This window comes from Salmo salar, chromosome 09 (assembly GCF_965601325.2).
Source record: "Salmo salar chromosome 09, fSalSal1, whole genome shotgun sequence".
NCBI classification, from domain to species: domain Eukaryota; kingdom Metazoa; phylum Chordata; class Actinopteri; order Salmoniformes; family Salmonidae; genus Salmo; species Salmo salar.
In genome coordinates, this window is record NC_138299.1 from 87,270,411 (window position 1) to 87,297,114 (window position 26,704).

The 26,704-nt window shown below is 42.6% G+C and overlaps 1 protein-coding gene across 4 annotated transcripts in view; it reads left to right on the forward strand.

Annotated features, from left to right (window-relative positions):
- Nucleotides 1-26,704, forward strand: part of mtus1a (microtubule associated tumor suppressor 1a) — a 58,101-nt gene that overhangs the window by 22,152 nt on the left and 9,245 nt on the right. For all 4 annotated transcript variants that reach the window (XM_082956018.1, XM_014212819.3, XM_082956019.1 and 1 more), the window contains 2 exons: nucleotides 7,545-7,792; nucleotides 20,458-20,524. In XM_082956018.1, coding sequence (XP_082812144.1) covers nucleotides 7,545-7,792; nucleotides 20,458-20,524 — 315 coding nt within the window. The remainder of the gene's footprint in view (nucleotides 1-7,544; nucleotides 7,793-20,457; nucleotides 20,525-26,704) is intronic.

Sequence of the window (26,704 nt, forward strand, 5' to 3'; positions counted from 1 at the left end):
GTGAAGTGCACCAGTCCCTCTTGCAGCAAAGCACCCCCACAACATGATGCTGCCACCCCTGTGCTTCACGGTTGGGATGGTGTTCTTCGGTTTGCAAGCATCCCCCTTTTTCCTCCAAACATAACAATGGTCATTATGGTCAAACAGTTCTATTTTTGTTTCATCAGACCAGAGGACATTTCTCCAAAAAGTATCATCTTTGTCCTCATGTGCAGTTGCAAACCGTAGTCTGGCTTTTTTATGGCGGTTTTGGAGCAGTGGCCTCTTCCTTGCTGCGCGGCCTTTCAGGTTATGTCGATATAGGACTCGTTTTACTGTGGATATAGATACTTTTGTACCTGTTTCCTCCAGCATCTTCACAAGGTCCTTTGCTGCTGTTCTGGGATTGATTTGCACTTTTCACACCAAAGTACGTTCATCTCTAGGAGACAGAATGCTGCGTGGTCCCATGGTGCTTATACTTGCGTACTATTGTTTGTACAGATGACCCTGGGACCTTCAGGTGTTTGGAAATTGCTCCCAAGGATGAACCAGACTTGTGGAGGTCTACAATAGGTCTTGGCTGATTTTTCTTTTGATTTTCCCATGATGTCAAGCAAAGGGGCACTGAGTTTGAAGGTAGGCCTTGAAACACATCCACAGGTACACCTCCAATTGACTAAAATTGTCAATTCGCCTATCAGAAGCTTCTCAAGCCATGGCAATTTTCTGGATTTTTCCAAGCTGTTAAAGGCACAGTCAACTTAGTGTATGTAAACTTCTGACCCACTGGAATTATGATACAGTGAATTATAAATGAAATGATCTGTCTAAACAATTGTTGGAAAAATTACTTGTGTCATGCACAAAGTAGATGTCCTAACCGACTTGCCAAAACTATAGTTTTTTTTTTTATAACAAGAAATTTGGGGAGAGGTTGAAAAAACGAGTTTTTATGACTCCAACCTAAGTGTATGTAAACTTCCGACTTCAACTGTATGTGGTGTTGTGACAAAATGGCAAATTTTAGTGGCCTTTTATTGTCCCCAGCACAAGGTGCACCTGTGTAATGATCATGTTTCTCGACGTACCACTCCTCTCATGTGGATGGATTCTCTTGGCAAAGGAGAAACGCTCACTAACAGGGATGTAAACAAATGTGTGCACAACATTTGAGAGAAATAAGCTTTTTGTGCATGTGGAACTTTTCTGGGATCTTATTTCAGCTCATGTAACATAGGATCAACACTTTGCATGTTGCGTTTATATTTTTGTTCAGTGTAAATAAAATGAGTACTCCGATTCGATGGTTTGGTGTCATTTGGCATGTCAACTAATGAAAAGGACTGGTACAGTAGAGATTTCTGTGACAGGGTAGGAACCAAAATGTTAGTCAGCGTTTCCCTGGGGGACCCTTATTAGGTATGAATGTTACATTCATGGTGTAAAAAAATAAAATGCTTAATGCACATGTCAATATTACAATTCTGATTTAAAATGGGATTAATTGTGCAGCCCTACAATAGTCTACTTAATCCTCTGACATGATGAGAAAGCATTTAAAGGTTACTTCTCTTACCTAGATGTACTTACGGTCTATGTAATCTGGGTCATTGTTTTCTTTCAGTTCAATAGATGACAGATTACAGCTGGAGAATGAATTAGCCGTGCTTGCATGACCCCTGACAAAGAGATGGCAAAATAAACCCAATCTGCTTTCTAACCCCCTGAACAACATGTCAACAGAATGCGCCACACCTGATCCCACTAAAGAACTAGAACACACCGGCTTGGTCAACAGCACATATCAGAGCCCAATTGGTGTCGTGGAATTGGTTTAATTCTGTGTTCCGCTGCGTAGTAGAGTAAATGAAGGATACAAAGTATATTGAAAGCAGGTGCTTCTACACAGGTGTTCCAGAGTTAATTAAGCAATTAAAATCCCATCATGCTTAGGGCTGTTTTTTGGCCATTATTTTTGCTACCATGGCTATGTCCCCATAGGATGGCTGTTCCCCCATCCACAGGGCACGAGTGGTCACTGAATGTTTTCATCCTCATCAAACCAATGTAAACCATATGCCATGGCAGTCTGTCACCAGATATCTACCCAACTGAACACTTATGGGAGATTCTGGAGTGATTCTGGAATTTCTTGTGGAAGAATGGTGTCTAATCCCTCTAATAGAGTTCCAGACTCTTGTAGAATCTTTATTTGGGCAGGTAACTGCCCAAGTAAAATAAACATCAACATAAGGTGCATTGAAGCTGGTCTGGTTCATGGTGGTCCAATGCCCTATTAAAACACTTTGATGTTTATTTTATTTGGGCAGTTACCTGTATTTCAAAGTTTGCCCCTGTAACAGTCAGTGCGAAGTTATTGATTTGAAAGACTAGGAACATTATATTGAATAACATGGCCTGAGTTAGTTAATGAATTGAAGTGCCTTTTGGAGAAGGGATTGTACAGAATCGATAGCGTTTCACTTAGCACGTTTACTGGTATTATTCCATCACCCCACAGCCGTACAAGAATGTTATTGTGATCAGCCTCTCATCATGCATTGTGCTATGGCGTGCCATCCCCTGGTGGCACCAGCAAACCCCTCACTCTATGGTGTCCGAGTGGGAACAGAATTGCTACAGAGCTAGGAGAAAGAGTGAGTTACAATTTCCATGTTATGTCATCCTCTCCTTATCTGGACACTTGATCAAAATAGTTGTAGGTGCTCTGCCATGGGAGACACCAGTTGGATGACAACAAACACCTGTTTTGTGGTTGTCACTAAATCCTGCCTATTTCTAGAATTTCTCATAAAATCTGAATTTTAAACCTAACCTTAACCACACTGCTAACTTTATGCCCAACCTTAAATTAAGAACAAAAAGCAAATGTTTGAATGTTTACAATATAGACCATTTTTATTTTGTGGCTGTGGCAACCCTGCTTTGTCTAGACTCTAGAGAGCATGGCCAGCTGCCTCTTGGGACTGCTTCAAATAATACAGGTAAAAGAGATGAACATTAGTTATTGAAACACTCTGGTTATCTGTTGCATAATAATGTCAAGTTTTACCCCAGGACTCACTCCCTAAAGGGGGAATGAAATTCCATGACATCAGAAAAGTTCCTGATCCAATCTCCCAAGTGGATATGTGGCTATATTAGGGCAGTCAAACTGTTTAGCAGAAAGCTTAAGAAATTGTCAATCTCAATTAGTGAACTGATTAGAAACTATGACCTTTACATATTTTCCTTGATACATATTATAATGATTCAACATGTCAGTTTACTCAGAATTGAGACCTACATAAAAATGTGTTCAATAGTATCCACTGCAGTATTTCCAATGCCTGCCTATCATATTGTGTGTGGGCAGGGCTATGCTGCATGTATGTGTGTCTCAGGGCAGGTCTTGGCTGCTGCTGCAGTATTATTGCGTAAGGAATCACCAGAGTCCAGAGACCTCTGACATCACCAGCAGAGGGCGTCAGACTACACAGAACATCTCACACCTACAATACCACACAGCCCTCCCCTCAATACCACACAGCCCTCCCCTCAAAACCAGCTTGGTTCTGGTCAAGCCAACAGCTGGCTTCCAGTCTAGACTAAATGGCTGTGCACGATGTGGCATATTTATGAATGCTACTTCATTTACATGTGAGCTATTTTATGGTAACTAGTCTCAATCGAGTGCTTTTCTACTTTATTTTATTAATAGAATTATTAGCAATTGTTTCAGTCAGCAAAATAGCATTATCAGGAAGTGGTAAACAAAACATGGACATTTCTGACACAACAACTCCAGTTTTGGATCCATTAACTTGTACTTCCAGTTAAAACCTTGGAAAGAAAGTGTACCCAAACGCACTTCAGCCTAGCTTGAACAAAAAGGTGAATCCGGTGTTTGACTGAGGGACTTGGAAAAAATCCAAACATTCCTTACCCCAGGACACTTCAACGTTTGACTATCCAGGAGAATACAGAAAAAGGAGCACTGTGTCTGCATTGATATGTTTATTGATGAGACAAACAAAGCATTCCGATCAATGCAGACACCGTGCTCCTTTTCCTGTTTCCTGTATAGTCAACTGTGGAAGTGTCCTGGGGTCAGGAATGTTGTTTCGAGTCTAAACCCTTATTTCTCTCTTTTTAGGGGGGAAAAAAGAAAAAAAAAACAATTTGGAAGACACAAATTACCCTCTGTTACCGTTGAACCTGGGAAAAAAAAAAATATGTATATATATTTTTTTCCAGGTTCAACGGTAACAGAGGGTAATTTGTGTCTTCCAAATTGTTTTTTTCTTCTTTTTTTCCCCCTGATAATGCTATTTTGCTGACTGAAACAATTGCTAATAATTCTATTAATAAATTAAAGTAGAAAAGCACTCTATTGAGACTAGTTACATACACACATCTCAATTTGCTTTTTGTTCTTAATTTAAGGTTAGGCATAAAGTTAGCAGTGTGGTTAAGGTTAGGTTTAAAATTCAGATTTTATGAGAAATTCTAGAAATAGGCAGGATTTAGTGACAACCACAATATATATATATATACACACACAATACACCGCCGGTCAGTTTTAGAACACCTACTCATTCAAGGGTTTTTAATTTATTTTTATTTTCTACATTGTAGAATAATAGTGGAAACATCGAAACTATGAAATAACACACATGGAATCATGTAGTAACCAAAAATCTCCAATTTGGACTCCAGACCAAATGACAGATTTCCACCGGTCTAATGTCACATTGCCTGTGTTTCTTGGCCCAAGCAAGTCTCTTCTTATTGATGTCCTTTAGCAGTGGTGTCTTTTTAGCAATTCAACCATGAAGGCCTGATTCACACAGTCTCCTCTGAACATTTGATGTTGATGTGTCTGTTACTTGAACCCTGTGAAGCATTTATTTGGGCTGCAATTCCTGAGGCTGGTAACTCTAATGAACTTATCCTCTACAGCAGAGGTAACTCTGGGTCTTCCATTCCTGTGGCGGTCCTCATGAGAGCCAGTTTCATCATAGCGCTTGATGGTTTTTGCGACTGCACTTGAAGAAACTTTCAAAGTACTTCATTTTACGTATTGACTGACCTTCATGTCTTAAAGTAATGATGGACTGTCGTTTCCCTGTGCTTATTTGAGCGTTCTTGCCATAATATGGACTTGCCCTTTTACCAAATAGACTTATCTTCTGTATACCACCCCTACCTTGTCACTACACAACTGATTGGCTCAAATGCAATAAGAATGAAAGAAATTCCACAAATTAGCTTTTTAAGAAGGCAAACCTGTTAATTGAAATGCATTCCAGGTGACTACATCATAAAGCTGGTTGAGAGAATGCTAAGAGTGTGCAGCACGGTCATCAACGCAAAGGGTGGCTATTTGAAGAATCAAATATAAAATATATTTTGATTTGTATAACACTTGTTTGTGCTTACTACATGATTCCATATGTGTTATTTCATAGTGTTGATGTCTTCACTATTATTCTACAATGTAGAAAATAGTAAAAACAAAAAAACGCTTGAATCTAGGTGTTCTAAACCTTTTGACCGGTAGTGTTTGTGATGTTTGTTCATATGGGGTCTCGTGTGGCTCCATTGCTAGAGCACGGTCCTTGCAACGCCAGGTTTGTGGGTTTGATTCCCACGGGGGACCAGTATGAAAAATGTATGCACTCACTACTGTAAGTCGCTCTGGGTTAAAGAGTCTGCTAAATGACAATGTAAATATATGGATGTTAGGATACGGCTTTCAACCCCCATCTTAACATCCTTTCCTGAAGAAGGTCATTAATACATACTACTGTAGATCTAACTAACCTGACCGTCGGGGTCCTTTTGAATGAAACCCTCACTGTTGTGATGTGGTTGGATGCTGCCATCCTTCGCACTCTAAATTTAACCAGAGTAATTTTCCCCTGTATGTTCATCTATGGGCTAATGGGTAAATATAGTATGTCTGTAAAGGGATATGTTTAAAGCGTCACACATAAGCATAAGTGTATGTAGGATGTAGACGGTAGATTCTGAGTGGGGTTTGTCATCAATAGAACTTTACAGTACTCCATATACTCACCAGTCCCATTCAAAAACAGAACACACCATCACGTTTGTTCTTGTGTTTTAATTAGGGAGGCAGGTTGTCATCCTCAATCCTCTAACTCTAATCCCAGGGTTATGTGACTGGAAGTCTCCCCAGACGGCATTGGTACAATCTTTCCCTCATTAATGCTGGTATTCCTGTTATGTCTAAGCCTGTCCTCACTGTCCCATTACATATTTTCCCCCAACAGAACGAGGCAAGCAGCACCTAGTGCCTTGCAGCTATCCAGCCAGCCAGCCGCAGGTGTCCAATATCAATAGGTTCTCAAACACACTGTAACTTACGCATCTGCATTCTTTTTTTACCTCATGGCAACACTTTTAGTAACAAGCCTGTATCTTTAGTCAGCCCTGCCATAGCTTATTAGAAGTTAAAGGAGACTAACAGCCTTCTGTTTATTAGTTGGATCCATGCGGTTATTATGCAGAGGGGTGTTATATTTATAAAGCTCATGTAAATTAAAACCACTGGCACGGCCCTGCTAAAATAAGCGGGCTCCGGTGACTACTGCGTCCGTCCAGAGAGCAGAGCAGGAGGAAGATTGAATCAGGAGATGGAGATGTAATCTCATTCGGGGGATCCATTTTACTGTGTGTTGGGGCATCTCTCTCTTTCTCTGGGAAATAATGGCTCTGTGAATCATCTTTCTGCTGCTAAGGCCTCCCTGGACAGGACAGTGCCACTGTCCTCTACTCCTTCTTTACTGGACAGACGGCCATCCTGTATGAGCTGGGCTAGTGTTACTGGACAGTAGTCGGTCTGTTTCTCTCTGGAGGCTGGAGCTAGACTGGTGGTGGTCTCAGGCTGGAGCTAGACTGGTAGTGGTCTCAGGCTGGAGCTAGACTGGTGGTGGTCTCAGGCTGGAGCTAGACTGGTAGTGGTCTCAGGCTGGAGCTAGACTGGTGGTGGTCTCAGGCTGGAGCTAGACTGGTAGTGGTCTCAGGCTGGAGCTAGACTGGTGGTGGTCTCAGGCTGGAGCTAGACTGGTGGTGGTCTCAGGCTGGAGCTAGACTGGTGGTGGTCTCAGGCTGGAGCTAGACTGGTGGTGGTCTCAGGCTGGAGCTAGACTGGTAGTGGTCTCAGGCTGGAGCTAGACTGGTGGTGGTCTCAGGCTGGAGCTAGACTGGTGGTGGTCTCAGGCTGGAGCTAGACTGGTGGTGGTCTCAGGCTGGAGCTAGACTGGTAGTGGTCTCAGGCTGGAGCTAGACTGGTGGTGGTCTCAGGCTGGAGCTAGACTGGTGGTGGTCTCAGGCTGGAGCTAGACTGGTGGTGGTCTCAGGCTGGAGCTAGACTGGTGGTGGTCTCAGGCTGGAGCTAGACTGGTGGTGGTCTCAGGCTGGAGCTAGACTGGTGGTGGTGTAGCTAGTCTTCTACCCAGCCACAGGGATCATGGAGGGGGGAATGATGATGCTGAACGTTGTAACAACACTGAACGGTGGATCTTTTCTTGTAGTGGACAAGAACAGACAGAGGGTGACACCACGAAGCCACCCACAGCCTCAACAGCAGTCGCCACTGCCGCCCCAGAGGGATGGGCATCCAGACCTGGTGCTGGCGGAGGGCAGGGCGGGGGGCATGGAGAGCTACCGGGCACTGTGCGAGAGGAAGAACCAGAGCATCCAGCAGCTCCAGGGACTCCTGGCCGCAAGTAACTGCAAATTTGAGGCCATTGTGGTGGTGCTGCAGCAGACCCTGGCAGAGGTAGGAAGCATGCCTTTTCTCTTTAATGTTTCTGTATGGATGTCTTAACCATACACTTAACAAAGACACTGAATTCTGGTAAGGGTGTTATTGTTGCTTTTTATCCTAATAGAATTGAAGATATTGAGACACTAGTGTAATTTAGGACATTAGATTACATTGTGGTTCTTAATCAGCACTGTTTGTTTTTGTTTTCGTTCTCATGGTTGAGTTATGATTGGAACTAGAGAAATTACATCTTCCCACAGTGCACTACAGATGAGCTTATCCTATCCTTATCTTATCCTTATCCTATCCTATCCTTATCTTATCCTATCCTTATCCTAACTCTCCTCTCCCTGGCTCACAATATTACCCAGCCCACCCCAGCCACCACCCTCCATGTTGGTTGCCGCAGCACAAGTTATGGTCATACTAGAGGCTTAATAATAATAATAATAATAATAATGTATTATTATTATTATAATAGATTTTATATAGCACTTCATACAGAATCTCATATGAACACATGCTTAGGCTATACAATTTAGTACAGTTTAAGAAATATTTGTAGAACTCTTGGCCAAATATAGTATTTTCAGGTCAATACCAATACATAGTATGCTGTATGTTTCTTCTACCGTTACAGTATACTGGGTGACGTCATTGGCATGTTTTCATTATATTGTCAGTCCGTCTCCATAAACAGTGTAAAAACAGGTAGTATCAGACCCTGCTGGGATACGTAGCTACACTATATATGCAAAAGTATGTTGACACCCCTTCAAATTAGTGGATTCCGCTATTTCAGCCACACCTGTTGCTGACAGGTGTATAAAATCGAGCACACAGCCATGCAATCTCCATGAACAAACATTGACAGTAGAATGGCCTTACTGAAGAGCTCAGTGACATTTAATGTGGCACCGTCATAGGATACCACATTTCCAACAAGTCAGTTTGTCAAATTTCTGCCCTGCTAGAGCTGCCCCAGTCAACTAGGAGCAACGGCTCAGCTGTGAAGTGGTAGGCCACACAAGCTCACAAAACAGGACTGGCGAGTGCTGAAAGGCATAGCCCGTAAAAAACGTCTCCTCGGTTGCAACATTCACTACCAAGTTCCAAACTGCCTCTGGAAGCAACGTCAGCACAAGAACTGTTCGTCGAGAGCTTCATAAAATAGGTTTCCAATGGCCGAGCAGCCGCACACAAGCCTAAGATCACCATGTGCAATGCCAAGCGTCGGCTGGAGTGGTGTGAAGCTCGCCGCCATTGGACTCTTGAGCAGTGGAAACGCATTCTCTGGAGTGATAAATCGCGCTTCACCATCTGGCAGTCCGACAGACGAATCTGGGTTTGGCGGATGCCAGGAGAACGCTGCCTGCCCCAAAGCATAGTGCCAACTGTAAAGCTTGGTAGAGGAGGAATAATGGTCTGGGGCTGTTTTTCATGGTTCGGGCTAGGCCCCTTAGTTCCAATGAAGGGAAATCTTAACGCTACAGCATACAATGACATTCTAGACGATTCTGCACTTCCAAATTTGGCAGCAGCAGTTTGGGGAAGGCTCTTTCCTGTTTCAGCATAATGCCCCTGTGCACAAAGCGAAGTCCATACAGAAATGGTTTGTCGAGATCAGTGTGGAAGAATTGACTGGCCTGCATAGAGCCCTGACCTCAACCCCATTGAACACCTTTGGGATGAATTGGAACGCCGACTGTAAGCCAGGACTAACCACCCATCATCAGTGCCCAACCTCACTAATGCTCTTGTGACTGAATGGAAGCAAGTCCCCACAACAGTGTTCCAACATCTAGTGGAAAACCTTCCCAGAAGAGTGGAGGCTGTTCTAGCAGTAAAGGGGGGACCAACTCCATATTAATGCCCATGATTTTGGAATGAGATGTTTGGCGAGCAGGTTTCCACATACTTTTGGTCATGTGTTGTATTTCACTTAACCTTGGCCAGATTAGTGCAAACTAACTTTAGAATTGGCCTTGTTGATATGGTTCAGAAAATGTTTGTACTAGTACGTTGAAGTTTTTCAAATATTGAAAAACGAAACGATTTAAAGTCCTCTATACATTTATCTTACGCACGCACGCTCAACAACAGTGTATAAAGTGACATGCTTCCTCAGGAGAGGACTGACCATTTGCTCTCAGCACTGTCATGTGACCTTTCAAGGCTTTCATCTTTACACTATCCTTTAGTACCATATTATTTGACCTTTCACCTATACATTTCCATGTTAGATAGACTAGGACCGTAGTCTACAGTATTAGATAAAGGCAGTAGTTCACTAGAGTTACAGGGCTGTGTCCTTAAATGCACTTTTCCCTCTATAGTCCACTACTACTATAGGGTAGTGAACTATGAAGGGAATAGGGTGCTATTTGAGGCTACCACAGGTCCTTTTGAGGAAATGGCTGACTTGCCAAAGCCCCTTTACCTCCAAAGGCATGTGTTTTTCTTCCCCCTTCATTATCCCTGCTGCCTGGTTAAGGTCTTAAATACTGGGTGACTGCTGTGTTTCTCAGTGATGGTGACAGTAATTATCAGCCTGCTGAGGTTAAGAGACTCTCCCGTCTTCATCAATAATGACGTAGTGCTGACTCCCATATCATTCACTGTCCATGAGAAACTGAGACTGATCCTGGCACAGAGATTATTTCTAATCATTTCCAAATGAGTTGTTATTCATTGGCAGTTTATTAGTTGTTATGCTGTTTCTTTACTGAGACGGTAATATCAGTTAAATGGATGTGTCTCTGGTTCTGGCTGTTGTCAGACTGGGGTTGATACAGTGAGGTAGACGTCATGGCTGTGTCTCAAATGGCACTCTATTCCCGCCTGCATAGTGCTCTTCCCTATGGGCCCTGGTAAAAAAGTAGTGCACTATGTAGGGAATAGGGTGTTCCATTTGGGACCCACCCCATGTCTGTTAGGCCTTTCTCCCGGAGGCCCCTGGGCCCCTTATCTGACATCACTGCCAGTCGGGCCCTGAGCTCAGCTCCTGATACAAACCAGACACTGTGGATGCGTCTGGGCGATCATTTACGGGATCTGTGGGTGCTCATATGCCGTAAGCATTAGTGTAAAGTGGGTTGTGGATGCGCGTATTCATATTCAGCTTTCTATAGGACTTTAGTAGTGTGTGGTGAATCAACCAGGGGTGTGCTGTCACTGTCTATTTTAGAAACCCTGTTTCTCTTGATTGGCAAAAATGAATCCACCCGTTGGACTTGGGATAAATGTAGCCTACATTGTTGTTTTTCTAGGCAGCAGTAGCCAGTACTGGAGGTGTGTTGACAGATGTTATCCTTTGGGGAACAGTGTTCTGTTGCTGTGGTCACTTAGAATCCAGAGCGGGAGAGTTTCAACATTTGTGGATGGAGAAATGTGGACTCTGGATAAACTTGCACCAGTCTTGTGAAATTATTTTTAGCTGACTCTCCCCCCCCCCCCCCCCCCCCCTTAACTGTTTGAGGGACCATCTCGAGAACCCTGGCAGTACATGTCAGAACATGGCTACATTCTATTTGTTGAAACTTTAGAATGCATGTGTAGAGTGATTTAGGAAAGGGACAGAGACTGGGAGAGTTGACAGAAGGGCTTTCTTTATCACCAGACTGCTGTCAAAACACTGATGAAATACATCGAGGTTAAATGCTTATTGTAGTGCTTAAGCCCTGTCAGTTAGACAAGCTACTTGTTCCAAAGACGTCGATGATTTCAAGAGTTACTTTCCAAACACACACGCACTACATTCCGTCTCCGTGGTATCTCCAGTCTCTGAAGTTGGACTCAGGTCCTTCTGTTTGGGTGGAAGGTGGACAGGCTGTGAAAGTGATTATCTGAACCGACAGAAAAACAGCAGAGTTCCTGGTGTCTGTGATGGTGGTACAGCAGCTGTCTCAGCCCCCTCTGTCCCCCTGTCTGACACAGTGACAGTCACTAGCTCCTGCACTCTCATCGGAAGTCAATGGTAGCCTCATTAGAGATCTATTTTCAGGTTTCATCAGGTTCAGTATGTGGGGGTTATCAGTATGTCATATTGCCTTATTTAATTATCATTACAAGGACTCAATGGTCCAATGTCACTTTGATCTATTGGGAGTGTGTGAATAGGCTATGGGTGGCACTTGTTCTGTTGTGGAATCAGTTTGTTTCTGAACACTGTGTACAGTATTGGAATCTGTTAGCCAGTCAATAGGCTAGGAATAGGCTGGGCCTTGCAGTGTCTGTGTGGGAGTCCCAGCTGTTGACTTGATATGGTTACGAACCACAACCAAACACGGGAAAAGGTGGTGTGTTGTTGAGTTCTGTTTCTTATCACCTGTTTAGATGATTCCTGTCAGCAGTGGACATGGATTACCGTAGTATCTGTAGAAGAAGAGACCGTGGTGTGATTCAAAAGTGAATGTTAATTACTGTATGTAAAGAATATTACTATTTAAATAAGGACGTTAGATAATAACCCCCCATTATTATTGTCCCCCACTTTCCAGACCTTTCTATGATAATTTGTCTGCCTGCCCTTCCTTTCTCTTCCTTTGTAGCTACAGATGTAGGGTCTTAATTTGAGCCAGTTTGCTACAGCAGGAAAATTATCCTGCAGCAAAAGGACTTGTGAGGTTTTTCATTTAGGGCAAATCAAGTCTGAATTTTAAAAATAGAAATTACAAACTGAAGTCTTTTTAAAACTCAAATACACTACAAGTTTGCAAATTCTCAGCAACAAAAGAGTAATCAAGTTAAGATCCTACATCTATGTCTTTTTCACATAACATTTCCAGACCATTAGATCTGAATGCGGATTGATTACTGGAGGTTTTATTGATATAAACATCTCGCGGAGGGTCATTGTAAACCTTATGTATGATATCATTATGGTGGAGGTCTGGGAAATGTAGACATTGAGACGAGGGTAGCGTGTCCTCCAAATGACATGGTGAAGTGCTCACATACACTGAGTGTACAAAAGATTAGGAACACCTAATATTGAGTCGCACCCCATTTTTCCCTCTGAACAGCCTAAATTCATCAGGGTATAGACTACAAGATGTCGAAAGCGTTCCACAGGGATGCTGGCCCATGTTGACTCCAATGCTTCCCACAATTGTGTCAAGTTGGCTTGAAGTCCTTTGGGTGGTGGATACACACAAACTGTTGAGCATGAAAAAACCCAGCGGCGTTGCAGTTCTTGACACACTCAAACCGGTGCACCTGGCACCTACTACCAAACCCCATTCAAAGGCACTTAAATCTTTTGGCACTTAAATAATACCGTGTTCAAAGGTACTTAAGTCTTGCCCATTCAACCTTTGAATGACACACATACACAATCCATGTCTCAATTGTCTTGAGACTTAAAAATCCTTCTTTAACCGGTCTCCTCCCCTTCATCTACACTGTTCTGAAGTGGATTTAACAGGTGACCCTCAATAAGGGATCATAGCTTTCACCTTGTCAGTCTGTCATGGAAAGAGCACGTGCTCGTAATGTTTTGTACACTCAGTGTATTTGTTCAATTAAACTGAAAAGGCATTTGACAAATCAGACCCTCAGTAAGATTACATGTGGGGCCCACCGCAGACAGACCGATAATGATTTGTCTTTATCCTTGAGAAAATAGGAGATAAAGGCAAGTGTATTAATTATCAGCTTTCTATCATACTGTCCCAATGATGATGCTAGTTTATTCATTACCAGCCCTCTGTCATACTGTCCCAATGATGATACTAGTTTATTCATTACCAGCCCTCTGTCATACTGTCCCAATGATGATACTAGTTTATTCATTACCAGCCCTCTGTCATACTGTCCCAATGATGATACTAGTTTATTCATTACCAGCCCTCTGTCATACTGTCCCAATGATGATACTAGTTTATTCATTACCAGCCCTCTGTCATACTGTCCCAATGATGATACTAGTTTATTCATTACCAGCCCTCTGTCATACTGTCCCAATGACGATGCTAGTTTATTCATTACCAGCCCTCTGTCATACTGTCCCAATGATGATACTAGTTTATTCATTACCAGCCCTCTGTCATACTGTCCCAATGATGATACTAGTTTATTCATTACCAGCCCTCTGTCATACTGTCCCAATGATGATACTAGTTTATTCATTACCAGCCCTCTGTCCCAATGATGATGCTAGTTTATTCATTACCAGCCCTCTGTCATACTGTCCCAATGATGATACTAGTTTATTCATTACCAGCCCTCTGTCCCAATGATGATACTAGTTTATTCATTACCAGCCCTCTGTCATACTGTCCCAATGATGATACTAGTTTATTCATTACCAGCCCTCTGTCATACTGTCCCAATGACGATGCTAGTTTATTCATTACCAGCCCTCTGTCATACTGTCCCAATGATGATACTAGTTTATTCATTACCAGCCCTCTATCATACTGTCCCAATGATGATACTAGTTTATTCATTACCAGCCCTCTGTCATACTGTCCCAATGATGATACTAGTTTATTCATTACCAGCCCTCTATCATACTGTCCCAATGATGATACTAGTTTATTCATTACCAGCCCTCTGTCATACTGTCCCAATGATGATACTAGTTTATTCATTACCAGCCCTCTGTCATACTGTCCCAATGATGATACTAGTTTATTCATTACCAGCCCTCTATCATACTGTCCCAATGATGATACTAGTTTATTCATTACCAGCCCTCTGTCATACTGTCCCAATGATGATACTAGTTTATTCATTACCAGCCCTCTATCATACTGTCCCAATGATGATACTAGTTTATTCATTACCAGCCCTCTGTCATACTGTCCCAATGACGATGCTAGTTTATTCATTACCAGCCCTCTGTCATGCTGTCCCAATGATGATACTAGTTTATTCATTACCAGCCCTCTGTCATACTGTCCCAATGACGATGCTAGTTTATTCATTACCAGCCCTCTGTCATACTGTCCCAATGATGATACTAGTTTATTCATTACCAGCCCTCTGTCATACTGTCCCAATGACGATGCTAGTTTATTCATTACCAGCCCTCTGTCATACTGTCCCAATGATGATACTAGTTTATTCATTACCAGCCCTCTGTCATACTGTCCCAATGATGATACTAGTTTATTCATTACCAGCCCTCTGTCATACTGTCCCAATGATGATACTAGTTTATTCATTACCAGCCCTCTATCATACTGTCCCAATGATGATACTAGTTTATTCATTACCAGCCCTCTGTCATACTGTCCCAATGACGATGCTAGTTTATTCATTACCAGCCCTCTGTCATACTGTCCCAATGATGATACTAGTTTATTCATTACCAGCCCTCTATCATACTGTCCCAATGATGATACTAGTTTATTCATTACCAGCCCTCTGTCATACTGTCCCAATGATGATACTAGTTTATTCATTACCAGCCCTCTGTCATACTGTCCCAATGATGATGCTAGTTTATTCATTACCAGCCCTCTGTCATACTGTCCCAATGATGATGCTAGTTTATTCATTACCAGCCCTCTGTCATGCTGTCCCAATGATGATACTAGTTTATTCATTACCAGCCCTCTGTCATGCTGTCCCAATGATGATACTAGTTTATTCATTACCAGCCCTCTGTCATGCTGTCCCAATGATGATACTAGTTTATTCATTACCAGCCCTCTGTCATGCTGTCCCAATGATGATACTAGTTTATTCATTACCAGCCCTCTGTCATGCTGTCCCAATGATGATGCTAGTTTATTCATTACCAGCCCTCTGTCCCAATGATGATACTAGTTTATTCATTACCAGCCCTCTGTCATACTGTCCCAATGATGATACTAGTTTATTCATTACCAGCCCTCTGTCATACTGTCCCAATGATGATACTAGTTTATTCATTACCAGCCCTCTGTCATACTGTCCCAATGATGATGCTAGTTTATTCATTACCAGCCCTCTGTCATGCTGTCCCAATGATGATACTAGTTTATTCATTACCAGCCCTCTGTCATACTGTCCCAATGATGATACTAGTTTATTCATTACCAGCCCTCTGTCATACTGTCCCAATGATGATGCTAGTTTATTCATTACCAGCCCTCTGTCATACTGTCCCAATGATGATACTAGTTTATTCATTACCAGCCCTCTATCATACTGTCCCAATGATGATGCTAGTTTATTCATTACCAGCCCTCTGTCATACTGTCCCAATGATGATACTAGTTTATTCATTACCAGCCCTCTGTCATACTGTCCCAATGATGATGCTAGTTTATTCATTACCAGCCCTCTGTCATACTGTCCCAATGATGATGCTAGTTTATTCATTACCAGCCCTCTATCATACTGTCCCAATGATGATACTAGTTTATTCATTACCAGCCCTCTGTCATACTGTCCCAATGACGATGCTAGTTTATTCATTACCAGCCCTCTGTCATGCTGTCCCAATGATGATACTAGTTTATTCATTACCAGCCCTCTGTCATACTGTCCCAATGACGATACTAGTTTATTCATTACCAGCCCTCTGTCATACTGTCCCAATGATGATGCTAGTTTATTCATTACCAGCCCTCTGTCATGCTGTCCCAATGATGATACTAGTTTATTCATTACCAGCCCTCTGTCATGCTGTCCCAATGATGATACTAGTTTATTCATTACCAGCCCTCTGTCATGCTGTCCCAATGATGATACTAGTTTATTCATTACCAGCCCTCTGTCATACTGTCCCAATGATGATGCTAGTTTATTCATTACCAGCCCTCTGTCATGCTGTCCCAATGATGATACTAGTTTATTCATTACCAGCCCTCTGTCATACTGTCCCAATGATGATACTAGTTTATTCATTACCAGCCCTCTGTCATACTGTCCCAATGATGATACTAGTTTATTCATTACCAGCCCTCTATCATACTGTCCCAATGATGATGCTAGTTTATTCATTACCAGCCCTCTGTCATACTGTCCCAATGATGATACTAGTTTATTCATTACCAGCCCTCTGTCATACTGTCCCAATGATGATGCTAGTTTATTCATTACCAGCCCTCTATCATACTGTCCCAATGATGATACTAGTTTATTCATTACCAGCCCTCTGTCCCAATGATGATGCTAGTTTATTCATTACCAGCCCTCTGTCATACTGTCCCAATGATGATGCTAGTTTATTCATTACCAGCCCTCTGTCATACTGTCCCAATGATGATGCTAGTTTATTCATTACCAGCCCTTTGTCCCAATGATGATACTAGTTTATTCATTACCAGCCCTCTGTCATACTGTCCCAATGATGATGCTAGTTTATTCATTACCAGCCCTTTGTCCCAATGATGATGCTAGTTTATTCATTACCAGCCCTCTGTCCCAATGATGATGCTAGTTTATTCATTACCAGCCCTCTGTCCCAATGATGATACTAGTTTATTCATTACCAGCCCTCTGTCATACTGTCCCAATGATGATGCTAGTTTATTCATTACCAGCCCTCTGTCATGCTGTCCCAATGATGATACTAGTTTATTCATTACCAGCCCTCTGTCATACTGTCCCAATGATGATACTAGTTTATTCATTACCAGCCCTCTGTCATACTGTCCCAATGATGATACTAGTTTATTCATTACCAGCCCTCTGTCATGCTGTCCCAATGATGATACTAGTTTATTCATTACCAGCCCTCTGTCATACTGTCCCAATGATGATACTAGTTTATTCATTACCAGCCCTCTGTCATGCTGTCCCAATGATGATACTAGTTTATTCATTACCAGCCCTCTGTCATACTGTCCCAATGATGATACTAGTTTATTCATTACCAGCCCTCTGTCATACTGTCCCAATGATGATACTAGTTTATTCATTACCAGCCCTCTGTCATGCTGTCCCAATGATGATGCTAGTTTATTCATTCAAAACAAAACGAGACATGACCTTTTTCAAGGTCAGTCTCGCAAAAAGTCGCATTCTTGCCTTCTCACTACCCGCTATTCAAAGTGCTCTGAACAAATTAAAGGAATCGTTCACAAACATTGGCACATTCTGAAATATGATGATAGTCTCGTTAATGTGTTTTCTGATCTTCCCCTGGTCGTATTCTCGCGGGGAAGAAATCTGAGACCAATTGGTACACTCTGATTTACCACCCCAAGATATTCCTGAACAACGTCTATCTGCGCCCCTACTGGATGGAAATTACAAGTGTAATGGCTGTGCTCAATGCAATGCCACTTATAAATGTAGATCCTTCAAACACCCCCAAACAGGGAAATCTATCCCAATTAAAGGTGTTATTACGTGTTCCACTAAGGCAGTTATTTATCTTATAACTTGTCCTTGTGGTAAAAATTATGTGGGTAAAACAAAGCGTGAATTAAAAGTACGTATCTCAGAGCACCGTAGCACCATTAGGTGCAAAAACTTAACTTACCCAGTTGCAGCCCACTTTTTGGAAGCAAACCATCCGATTTCGTCTCTGCGTTATATTGGCATAGAACATGTCACCCTCCCGAGGAGAGGGGGTGACCTTGATCATTTATTGTTAAAACGAGAGGCTGCCTGGATCTTTAATTTAAAGACCCTTGCTCCCTTCGGTCTCAACGTAGACTTTGATCTGAAGCCGTTCTTGTGATAATTGTGATTTTGCCATTGTAATTGTTTGTTAGATACATTTTAGACTACAAATGCTATGATCGTATGCTATCCATTTGTTTGTCTTTTTGTATGTTCTTTGTATGTCATTTTTTTAAAATATTTGAGTTAACCAATGATATTAGGCCATACTTGGCCATGATTACAAACACCTGTGTGTCTCTTGACACTATATAAATGACTCATCTCGCAGTGTTTGATGATACCCTGATGAAGACAGCTTCACTGTCGAAACGTTGGTTATTAAATTTTTGCATCTGAGCCCTTAGAGTGTGCGGCTTTCCTTTATTTTCTAGTGTTCTACTCCGCTAGCCAGCACCTCGCCTTTATAGGTGTGCGTTTCTTTTTTCTACATTGCTAGTTTATTCATTACCAGCCCTCTGTCATGCTGTCCCAATGATGATGCTAGTTTATTCATTACCAGCCCTCTGTCATGCTGTCCCAATGATGATACTAGTGTATTTGTTACCAGCACTCTGTTCCAATGATCATATCTAGCTGGCACTGAATCGACTGTCTGTCATAGTGGAATAGGATAGAAATGGTATAGAAATATGATATAAAAACTATGATTTAATGTATGGTGGGGGGAGGGGTTGTGGTAGTAATGAACCCTTCTCCCGGTGTCGTCCCTTGGGAAGGTCACTGCACAGCCAGGCCCTCTCCTGCTACTCAGTAAGGTGTAAATGCCTCTCCGTCAGCCTAATGTCAGGTCTTTTATGTATGGTTGTGTCCCAAATGGCACCCTATTTCCTATGTAGTGCATTACTTTTCACCAGGGTCCATACAGTGCACTATAAAGGGAAATGAGTGCCATTTTAGACATACCCTATCTTATTTGCTCCGCTCTGCCTTTTAACACTGCTGCCTGCTACTACCACCACCTTAAAGTGACCTCCGCTCAGCTGTGAGGAGGCTGTCCCACTCCTCTGCAGTCTGTCGCTCTCTTAGGGAGAATATGGTAAAGCTCTCAGCACTCACATAGCAGGGCCAATGGAGTGCCGTTTTCAGTCGTGCCTCAGTCAAATGTAGTTGGAGCAGTCCTAGAGAGGAGTGTGTGTGGAGGTGGTGTCCACCTGTGCTGCTGTCATTTGTGTCTTGGTGTTCTGGGCCTCTGTAGCCTGGGGGAGACTCCCTGAGGCTGGACCATGGGCTGCTCGGGGAGCAGAGCGTGCCTTAACCCTCCCTGCTCTGGAGACCGGGTAAAGGACTTCTACCTTTTGTTCTACTCTGTCTGGGGAGCAGGGGACAGGACAGACTGCTAACTCTGTGTCTCACTGACCCTTCATTAGAGGATAGGATTCTTTATTTGACTTGTCTGTTCTGTGACTGCTGACTCATTAGCCTCTGTGTATTTTCTCTGTTCTGTTAACCTTCTGCTCTGAGGGAGACTGTTGCAGGACAGTAACAGGGCCTGTGGTCCTCAGTTGGTGCTGTGTCCGGTGGATTTGTTGAGGAGTATGAGACCGGTTAGTGAGGGATTCCCTCTGCGTCAGTTAGGGAGGAGCACTGCAGCTAGGGCTGCCTCTGTAAAGATGGGGAGAGAGCGAGAGCGAGAAGGGGAAGTAGAAAGAAGAGAAGGCAAGGAATAGAGAAAGTCAAGTAGCTGGGGGTAGAGAGAAGGGGTGTTAGGGTTTCTGTCTCAGCTCAGTTTCATAGGGGTTGGGGGGGGGGGCTTTGCCTGTCATGTTTTCTCAATGTTTTGCATTTGTATGCTGTTGAATAGCATTTGTTAGCTGAGGAGGAATATAACTGTGCTATTTGGCTCAATATCCTGTTAATGAAATGAAGTTGAGATGGGGAGGTCACATACACTAATGAAGCTGTTACTGTCATTGGATTTATCCCAGAAGTGCTTGTCATGAATCTACAATATGCGTCTGTGTGCATCTAAAATGACCGTATAGTATTCGAAAGGATATTGAATTGAAAGCTGTTATACGAATTACATTTTTAGGTTCTTCTTACTGAACTGTGTGTGTGTGTGTGTGTGTGTGTGTGTGTGTGTGTGTGTGTGTGTGTGTGTTTCCCAGCATGATGAGGTCATTAAGCAGCGCAGGGACCTGTCCCAGGAACTGATGACCTTGCAGGGAGAGCTCGGTAAGTAAGGTCACCACAGACAACCCTAACCGCTTCGGGCTTAACTTTCCCCTAGGTACAGAGCTAGAATCAGCTTCTCCTCCCTCAATCTTAACCTTAACCATTAGTGGGGGAAATTATAAACTGACCCAAGATCAGTGTCTAGGGGACACTTCAATACTTCACTACGTTTACTTAAGCTATCACTACGGCTAACACTACACAGATAGGGCTCAATGCTACTTTGTTTTGTTTGTGCAGCTCTTATTTGTCAGAGCACTTAGCACTAGGCTCAGCCCCAACCCTTAGCACTAGGCTCAGCCCCAACCCTTAGCACTAGGCTCAGCCCCAACCCTTAGCACTAGGCTCAGCCCCAACCCTTAGCACTAGGCTCAGCCCCAACCCTTAGCACTAGGCTCAGCCCCAAGAACAACTCGTGGGCTTTGCCTTGACAGTGATGTTGTGCTTTCAGTGTGTGGGGAGGAAGCTCAGAAACATCTCTGACTCTCTTTCGGAAAAAAACATTGCTGCCATGACTATGAGTTTAATAAGCAGCTTAAGTCTGTCACAAGCCCAAACAGTGGCAGTGTCATCAGACAGTTATTCTATTGCATGTATTCCCTTTGCCTCTTATCTGCCCTGTAATTAGATTCTCTCCCTCCTTCCCTGGTTAATTTGTTCCTTCCTCCACCGAGGAGGGGATGGGACGCCCAGAACCGACGCAGTGTAGAAGTGTGTGTCTGCTCTATTAGCCCCGGCCTCTGTTCTGAGTGTCTCTGATGCAGCATGTTCCCTTGAGGGTCCTTAGGTTTGTGCCTGGCCCCCATAGAGGCTGTTAGCAGCCGGCCCCCATAGAGGCTGTTAGCACCCTGTGCTGGAATGCTCAACTATCTGAGGCCGTAAGAGAGGTGTGGAGACGAGGACGCAACCCACAACACACTGCAGTGGCCTTGGAAACACCCCTCCTGGCCATGCTGTGGTTTACGTGCTGGTTGCCGATACACTGTTTTGATCTCAAAATAGACCATCTACATGAATCCTGAAAGGGGGGGGGTCTCGTATCAATCATTGGCTGAGCCTCTGGACTGAGACAAAGTAAAATGTATTGCATTTTTTTAGAAAGTAGTTAAATTGGACTTGTTTCTCCGAATTCATGAAAATAATGCATCAGTGATTGGTATTTCTTGCAACTTTCTGAAGTAACGCCTGTAATGCCTGTTTCTGTGTGCCTATGTGTTATGTAGCCAGTTAGCATGCAGAAACGGTCATTTAAAAAAACTTCCCAATGAAATGTTGATGGGGGGGGTTCCCTGGACCTTAAAAGACCTCCTGATAAGTATTGTTGTGGACTTACAACATCAAATTTAGTTGTTTTTCTATAAAGGAACATTACATATTTTTTAGAGTCAAAACCTGAAGGAAAAAAAAAACTTGGGGGAAATCCAAAACCTGGAACAATTAAACTGAGAGCTGAATTGGTCTGATGTTCCAGTGCTCTGTGTGTTCCTGTCTGGGGAGACTGAGGTGATCATGACATCATGCTAAACCTTGTAGGCAGACCAACGAGCCAAACTCCCCATACCCGTGGGCACTATTTATTGTCTATTGTGGTTTGGAAAGTTAGGATTATTGAGATTAATCAAATGTGTATAATGTACTTGTTGTTCTCTGAAAATATTTTTTCTTGCGCTTCACAGTTTGCATCCCTGTATTAAGTCTCTCTCTGTTCTCTTCCCGTGGGGCTGCAATGGGCTAGTGTGGCTCCACCCCTCCCTCCATGTTGGTGGTCAGACAACGTACCTCAGCCTTGGGACCAGCACCTGACTCCCCTTCCCATTAAGCCCAGTGTATCAGCTTCTAATAGATAAGACTCCCAGACAGGTCTACAGACTGAGATAAGACCCCCAGACAGGTCTACAGACAGACCCACTGGTTCTGTTCAGAGTTCTACAGACAGACCCACTGGGGTTGTTGGTACATGGTAGTACTGTACAAGGGGAGGGGAGGAAGGCAAAGACCACAAGGCATTTATCCTGAGCCCAACACTTACCGTCAGTGTTTCCATCCCAAATGACACCCTATTTCCTATATAGTGCACTACTTTTGACTAGAGCCCTGTATAGGCCCTGGGAATAGGGTATACTTTACCCCATCCCTCAGACAGTATTCTGCATAGCCAGTATGGGCTTGCTCCCCCAATGATGTCATCACTCCACTCACAGCAGCTGGCTAATTACAGTGTACTGCATTGTCTGTTTGGGCCACCTCCAGTTTCATGACATGACATACTATCCTTTCATATTAACACTCTTCACCAATATAAATTACAAGCGCGTCATAGTTTTTTTCCTGCCTCACCACCTAGTATCTGGAATTGGGGTACATTCAAAGCCATCACCCTGACAAGAATCCAAGACCAGTAACTTTTAGATATGGCTTCAGCCCCAATCCCCAGATGGGCCTTTACAGTGTGTTTTAGTGTGATGAATTTAGCCTGGCTCCTATGACCATATCCCCTGTGTTACTTCATGCCTGTGGAGTGCAGGGCTCAACCTGATGTGTTTGTTTGGGCTCTGTCCCTGTAGGTCTGGGGTTCTATTTCTTCTCACTCCCACACTTTTGATATGATGCTATATATTACACTTAGACATTTTTATCATTTAAAAATATTTAATGCACCTGTTGGAAAGAGTCAAAGTAAATGGAAACTATATAAATATTTTATGTGCGTAAGCCGTTTGTTACTTTTTTACACAAAATAGTTGCCTCAGAGTATTGCTGCTTTACCATCACTCTAAACAAAATGATCAAATATGGTGTTAAGTCAACATTTTACACGTCAAATCACAAAAGAAGTGAAAGTGGAGAACAAGGATATGACATGGAGAGTATATCATACTCCACCTCAAAGAAAGGTCACTTTGAATATTGTTTATTCTGCGTCATTACCGCAACGTCAATTAAAAAAAAACGTACATTTTAGGCATTTAGCAGACGCTCTAATCCAGAGCGATTTAGAGTAGTGAGTGCATTCATTTTCATACTTTTTTTTTTCTCAAACTGGTCCCACATGGGAATCGAACCAACAACATTGGCTTTGCAAGCGCCATGCTCTACCAACTGAGCCAATTCATCTAGATTGTCCTCTATTTGAAATGATACATCTCATTATGTTGTGGTTGGAATTAATCTAATGATGGCTGATCCCACTAACCAAGTAAACCTTGTGGCCTGGCAGTTAAATCCCAAAATGTTGCCAATTGCCATAACCACGACAAAATGTTGGTTACAACGATTTCCTGGTTATTACCAGAAGTAGTTTATTTTTCTATACAATGGGAATACCCCTGCTTAATACTGCTTATCAAATTATATTTTACTTTCTTTATAGCATTCAATGATAATCCATTTCCACCCACTTATTTTAACTAGTCCAATTTACCATTACCACCACAATGAACACAGTCTTCCCTGTGGCTCAGTTGGTAGAGCATGGTGTTTGCAACACCAGCATGGTGTGTGCAATGCCAGGGTTGTGGGTTCGATTCCCACGGGGGCCAGTACATTTCATGCATTTTTGTTGTTGTTGTATGTATTCACTACTGTAAGTCGCTCTGGATAAGAGCGTCTGCTCAATGACTAAAATGTAAAATGTTGAAGTCGGAGTCATTAAAACTCGTTTTTCAACCTCTCCACAAATTTCTTGTTAACAAACTAGAGTTTTGGCAAGTTGGTTAGGACAACTACTTTGCATGACACAAGTAATTTTTTCAACAATTATTTACAGACCGATTATTTCACTTACAACTCACTGTATCACAATTCCAGTGGGTCAGAAGTTTACATACACTAAGTTGACTGTGCCTTTAAACAGTTTGGAAAATTCCAGAAAATGATGTCATAGCTTTAGAAGTTTCTGATGATAGGCTAATTGACATCATTCGAGTCAATTGGAGGTGTACCTGTGGATGTATTTCAAGGCCTACCTTCAAACAGTGCCTCTTTGCTTGACATCATGGGAAAATCAAAAGAAATCAGCCAAGACCTCAGAAAACAAATTGTTGACCTCCACAAGTCTGGTTCATCCTTGGGAGAAATTTCCAAACGCCTGAAGGTACCACGTTCATCTGTACAAACAATAGTACGCAAGTATAAACACCATGGGACCACGCAGCCATCATACCGCTCAGGAAGGAGACGCGTTCTGTCTCCTAGAGATGAACGTACTTTGGTGTGCAAATTAATCTCAGAACAACAGCAAAGGACCTTGGTAAAACGAGTCCTATATCGACATAACCTGAAAGGCCTCTCACCAAGGAAGAAGCCACTGCTCCAAAACCGCCATAAAAAAGCCAGACTACGGTTTGCAACTGCACATGGGGACAAAGATCATACTTTTTGGAGAAATGTCCTCTGGTCTGATGTAACAAAAATAGAACTGTTTGGCCATAATGACCATCGTTATGTTTGGAGGAAAAAGGGGAATGCTTGCAAGCCGAAGAACACCATCCCAACTGTGAAGCACGGGGGTGGCAGCATCATGTTGTGGGGTTGGCAGCATCATGTTGTGGGGGTTCTTTGTTGCAGGAGGGCTGGTGCACTTCACAAAATATATGACATTGAGGTAGGAAAATGATGTGGATATATTGAAGCAACATCTCAAGACATCAGTCAGGAAGTTAAAGCTTGGTTGCAAATGGGTCTTCCAAATGGACAATGACCCCAAGCATACTTCCAAAGTTGTGGCAAAATGGCTTAAGGACAACAAAGTCAAGGTATTGGAGTGGCCATCACAAAGCCCTGACCTCAATCCTATAGAAAATTTGTGGGCAGAACTGAAAAAGCGTGTGCGAGCAAGGAGGCCTACAAACCTGACTCGGTTACACCAGCTCTGTCAGGTGGAATGGGCCAAAATTCAGCCAACTTATTGTGGGAAGCTTGTGGAAGGCTACCCGGAACGTTTGACCCAAGTTAAACAATTTAAAGGCAATGCTACCACTTACTAATTGACTGTATGTAAACTTCTGACCCACTGGGAATGTGATAAAAGAAATAAAAGCTGAAATAAATCATTCTCTCTACTATTATTCTGACATTTCACGTTCTTAAAATAAAGTGGTGATCCTAACTGACCTAAGACAGGGAATTTTTACTTGGATTAAATGTCAGGAATTGTTAACCTGAGTTTAAATGTATTTGGCTTTGGTGTATGTAAACTTCCGACTTCAACTGTACTTCAAGTGTAAAGCACTTGTTCCCAATATACTGTAACTACTGGAAAAATGATAAATCTATAACAATTTCAAAAAGAAATTGCATTGTTGATGGTAGCCCCCATGCACAGCCAGCGCAGGCCAGTATTTATGGTTAAGGAATTTAAATAATTATTTCTTAATATGGTAGTACCAAATCCTATAGACGGATAAACCAAATATTCCAAAAACCCATTGTTAAGTTTTAAACTAAAATGAAAATCGAGTAAAATCATATTTTGTGATTTCAAAAAAATTATAAAAAAATGCCGAAGGTGCCCTTAGTTGCAGAATCACCAGTGGCAGTACTCTGGCTCAGGGGGTGATATACCATCTGTGTAACAACCACAGCCTCACTTGTCAGGGTCCCTATCCTACACCTGTCTTTTCTGTACTGTACACTTGAGCTGGTTCTTTACATTTATTTATGTTTAGATGTTTGTCTCATATCGGGTAGAAACCTTCTGCTTGGCATTTTTGCCTGAGACACAGTAGTTCTAGATGGATGACATGGCTGACTGGTACACATGATAAAGAGCCTCAAATTCCCCTCTCTCCTGAAACTTTCTCTGAACTGTTGCAGTGTCAACGGAGGGGAAATCACTTCCCCAATCCTTTTAACGTGTGAATACCATCTAATCGCTGATCTGTGTTTAAAGATACACGGTACTGTTCTGTGGTGAACATGTCTTGTTTTATGAAGGTTGCCACCATTAAACATATTTCATAAGAAGATTCATATTCTGACACGTGCCTGCAGAAGGGCACCAACCATAGAATTAGAATGATTTCTATTGCACCAACAGCTGGAAGTAGCCTTTAATAACCATCCATCCCTGCCCACTTGTAAATCGAGAGCTATTGAGCTATTCTGTTCATACTGGTAGGATTGTGTGTCAGGAATCAACCTCCATATGGATGTCACCTGCTACACATGGCAACAGTAGAT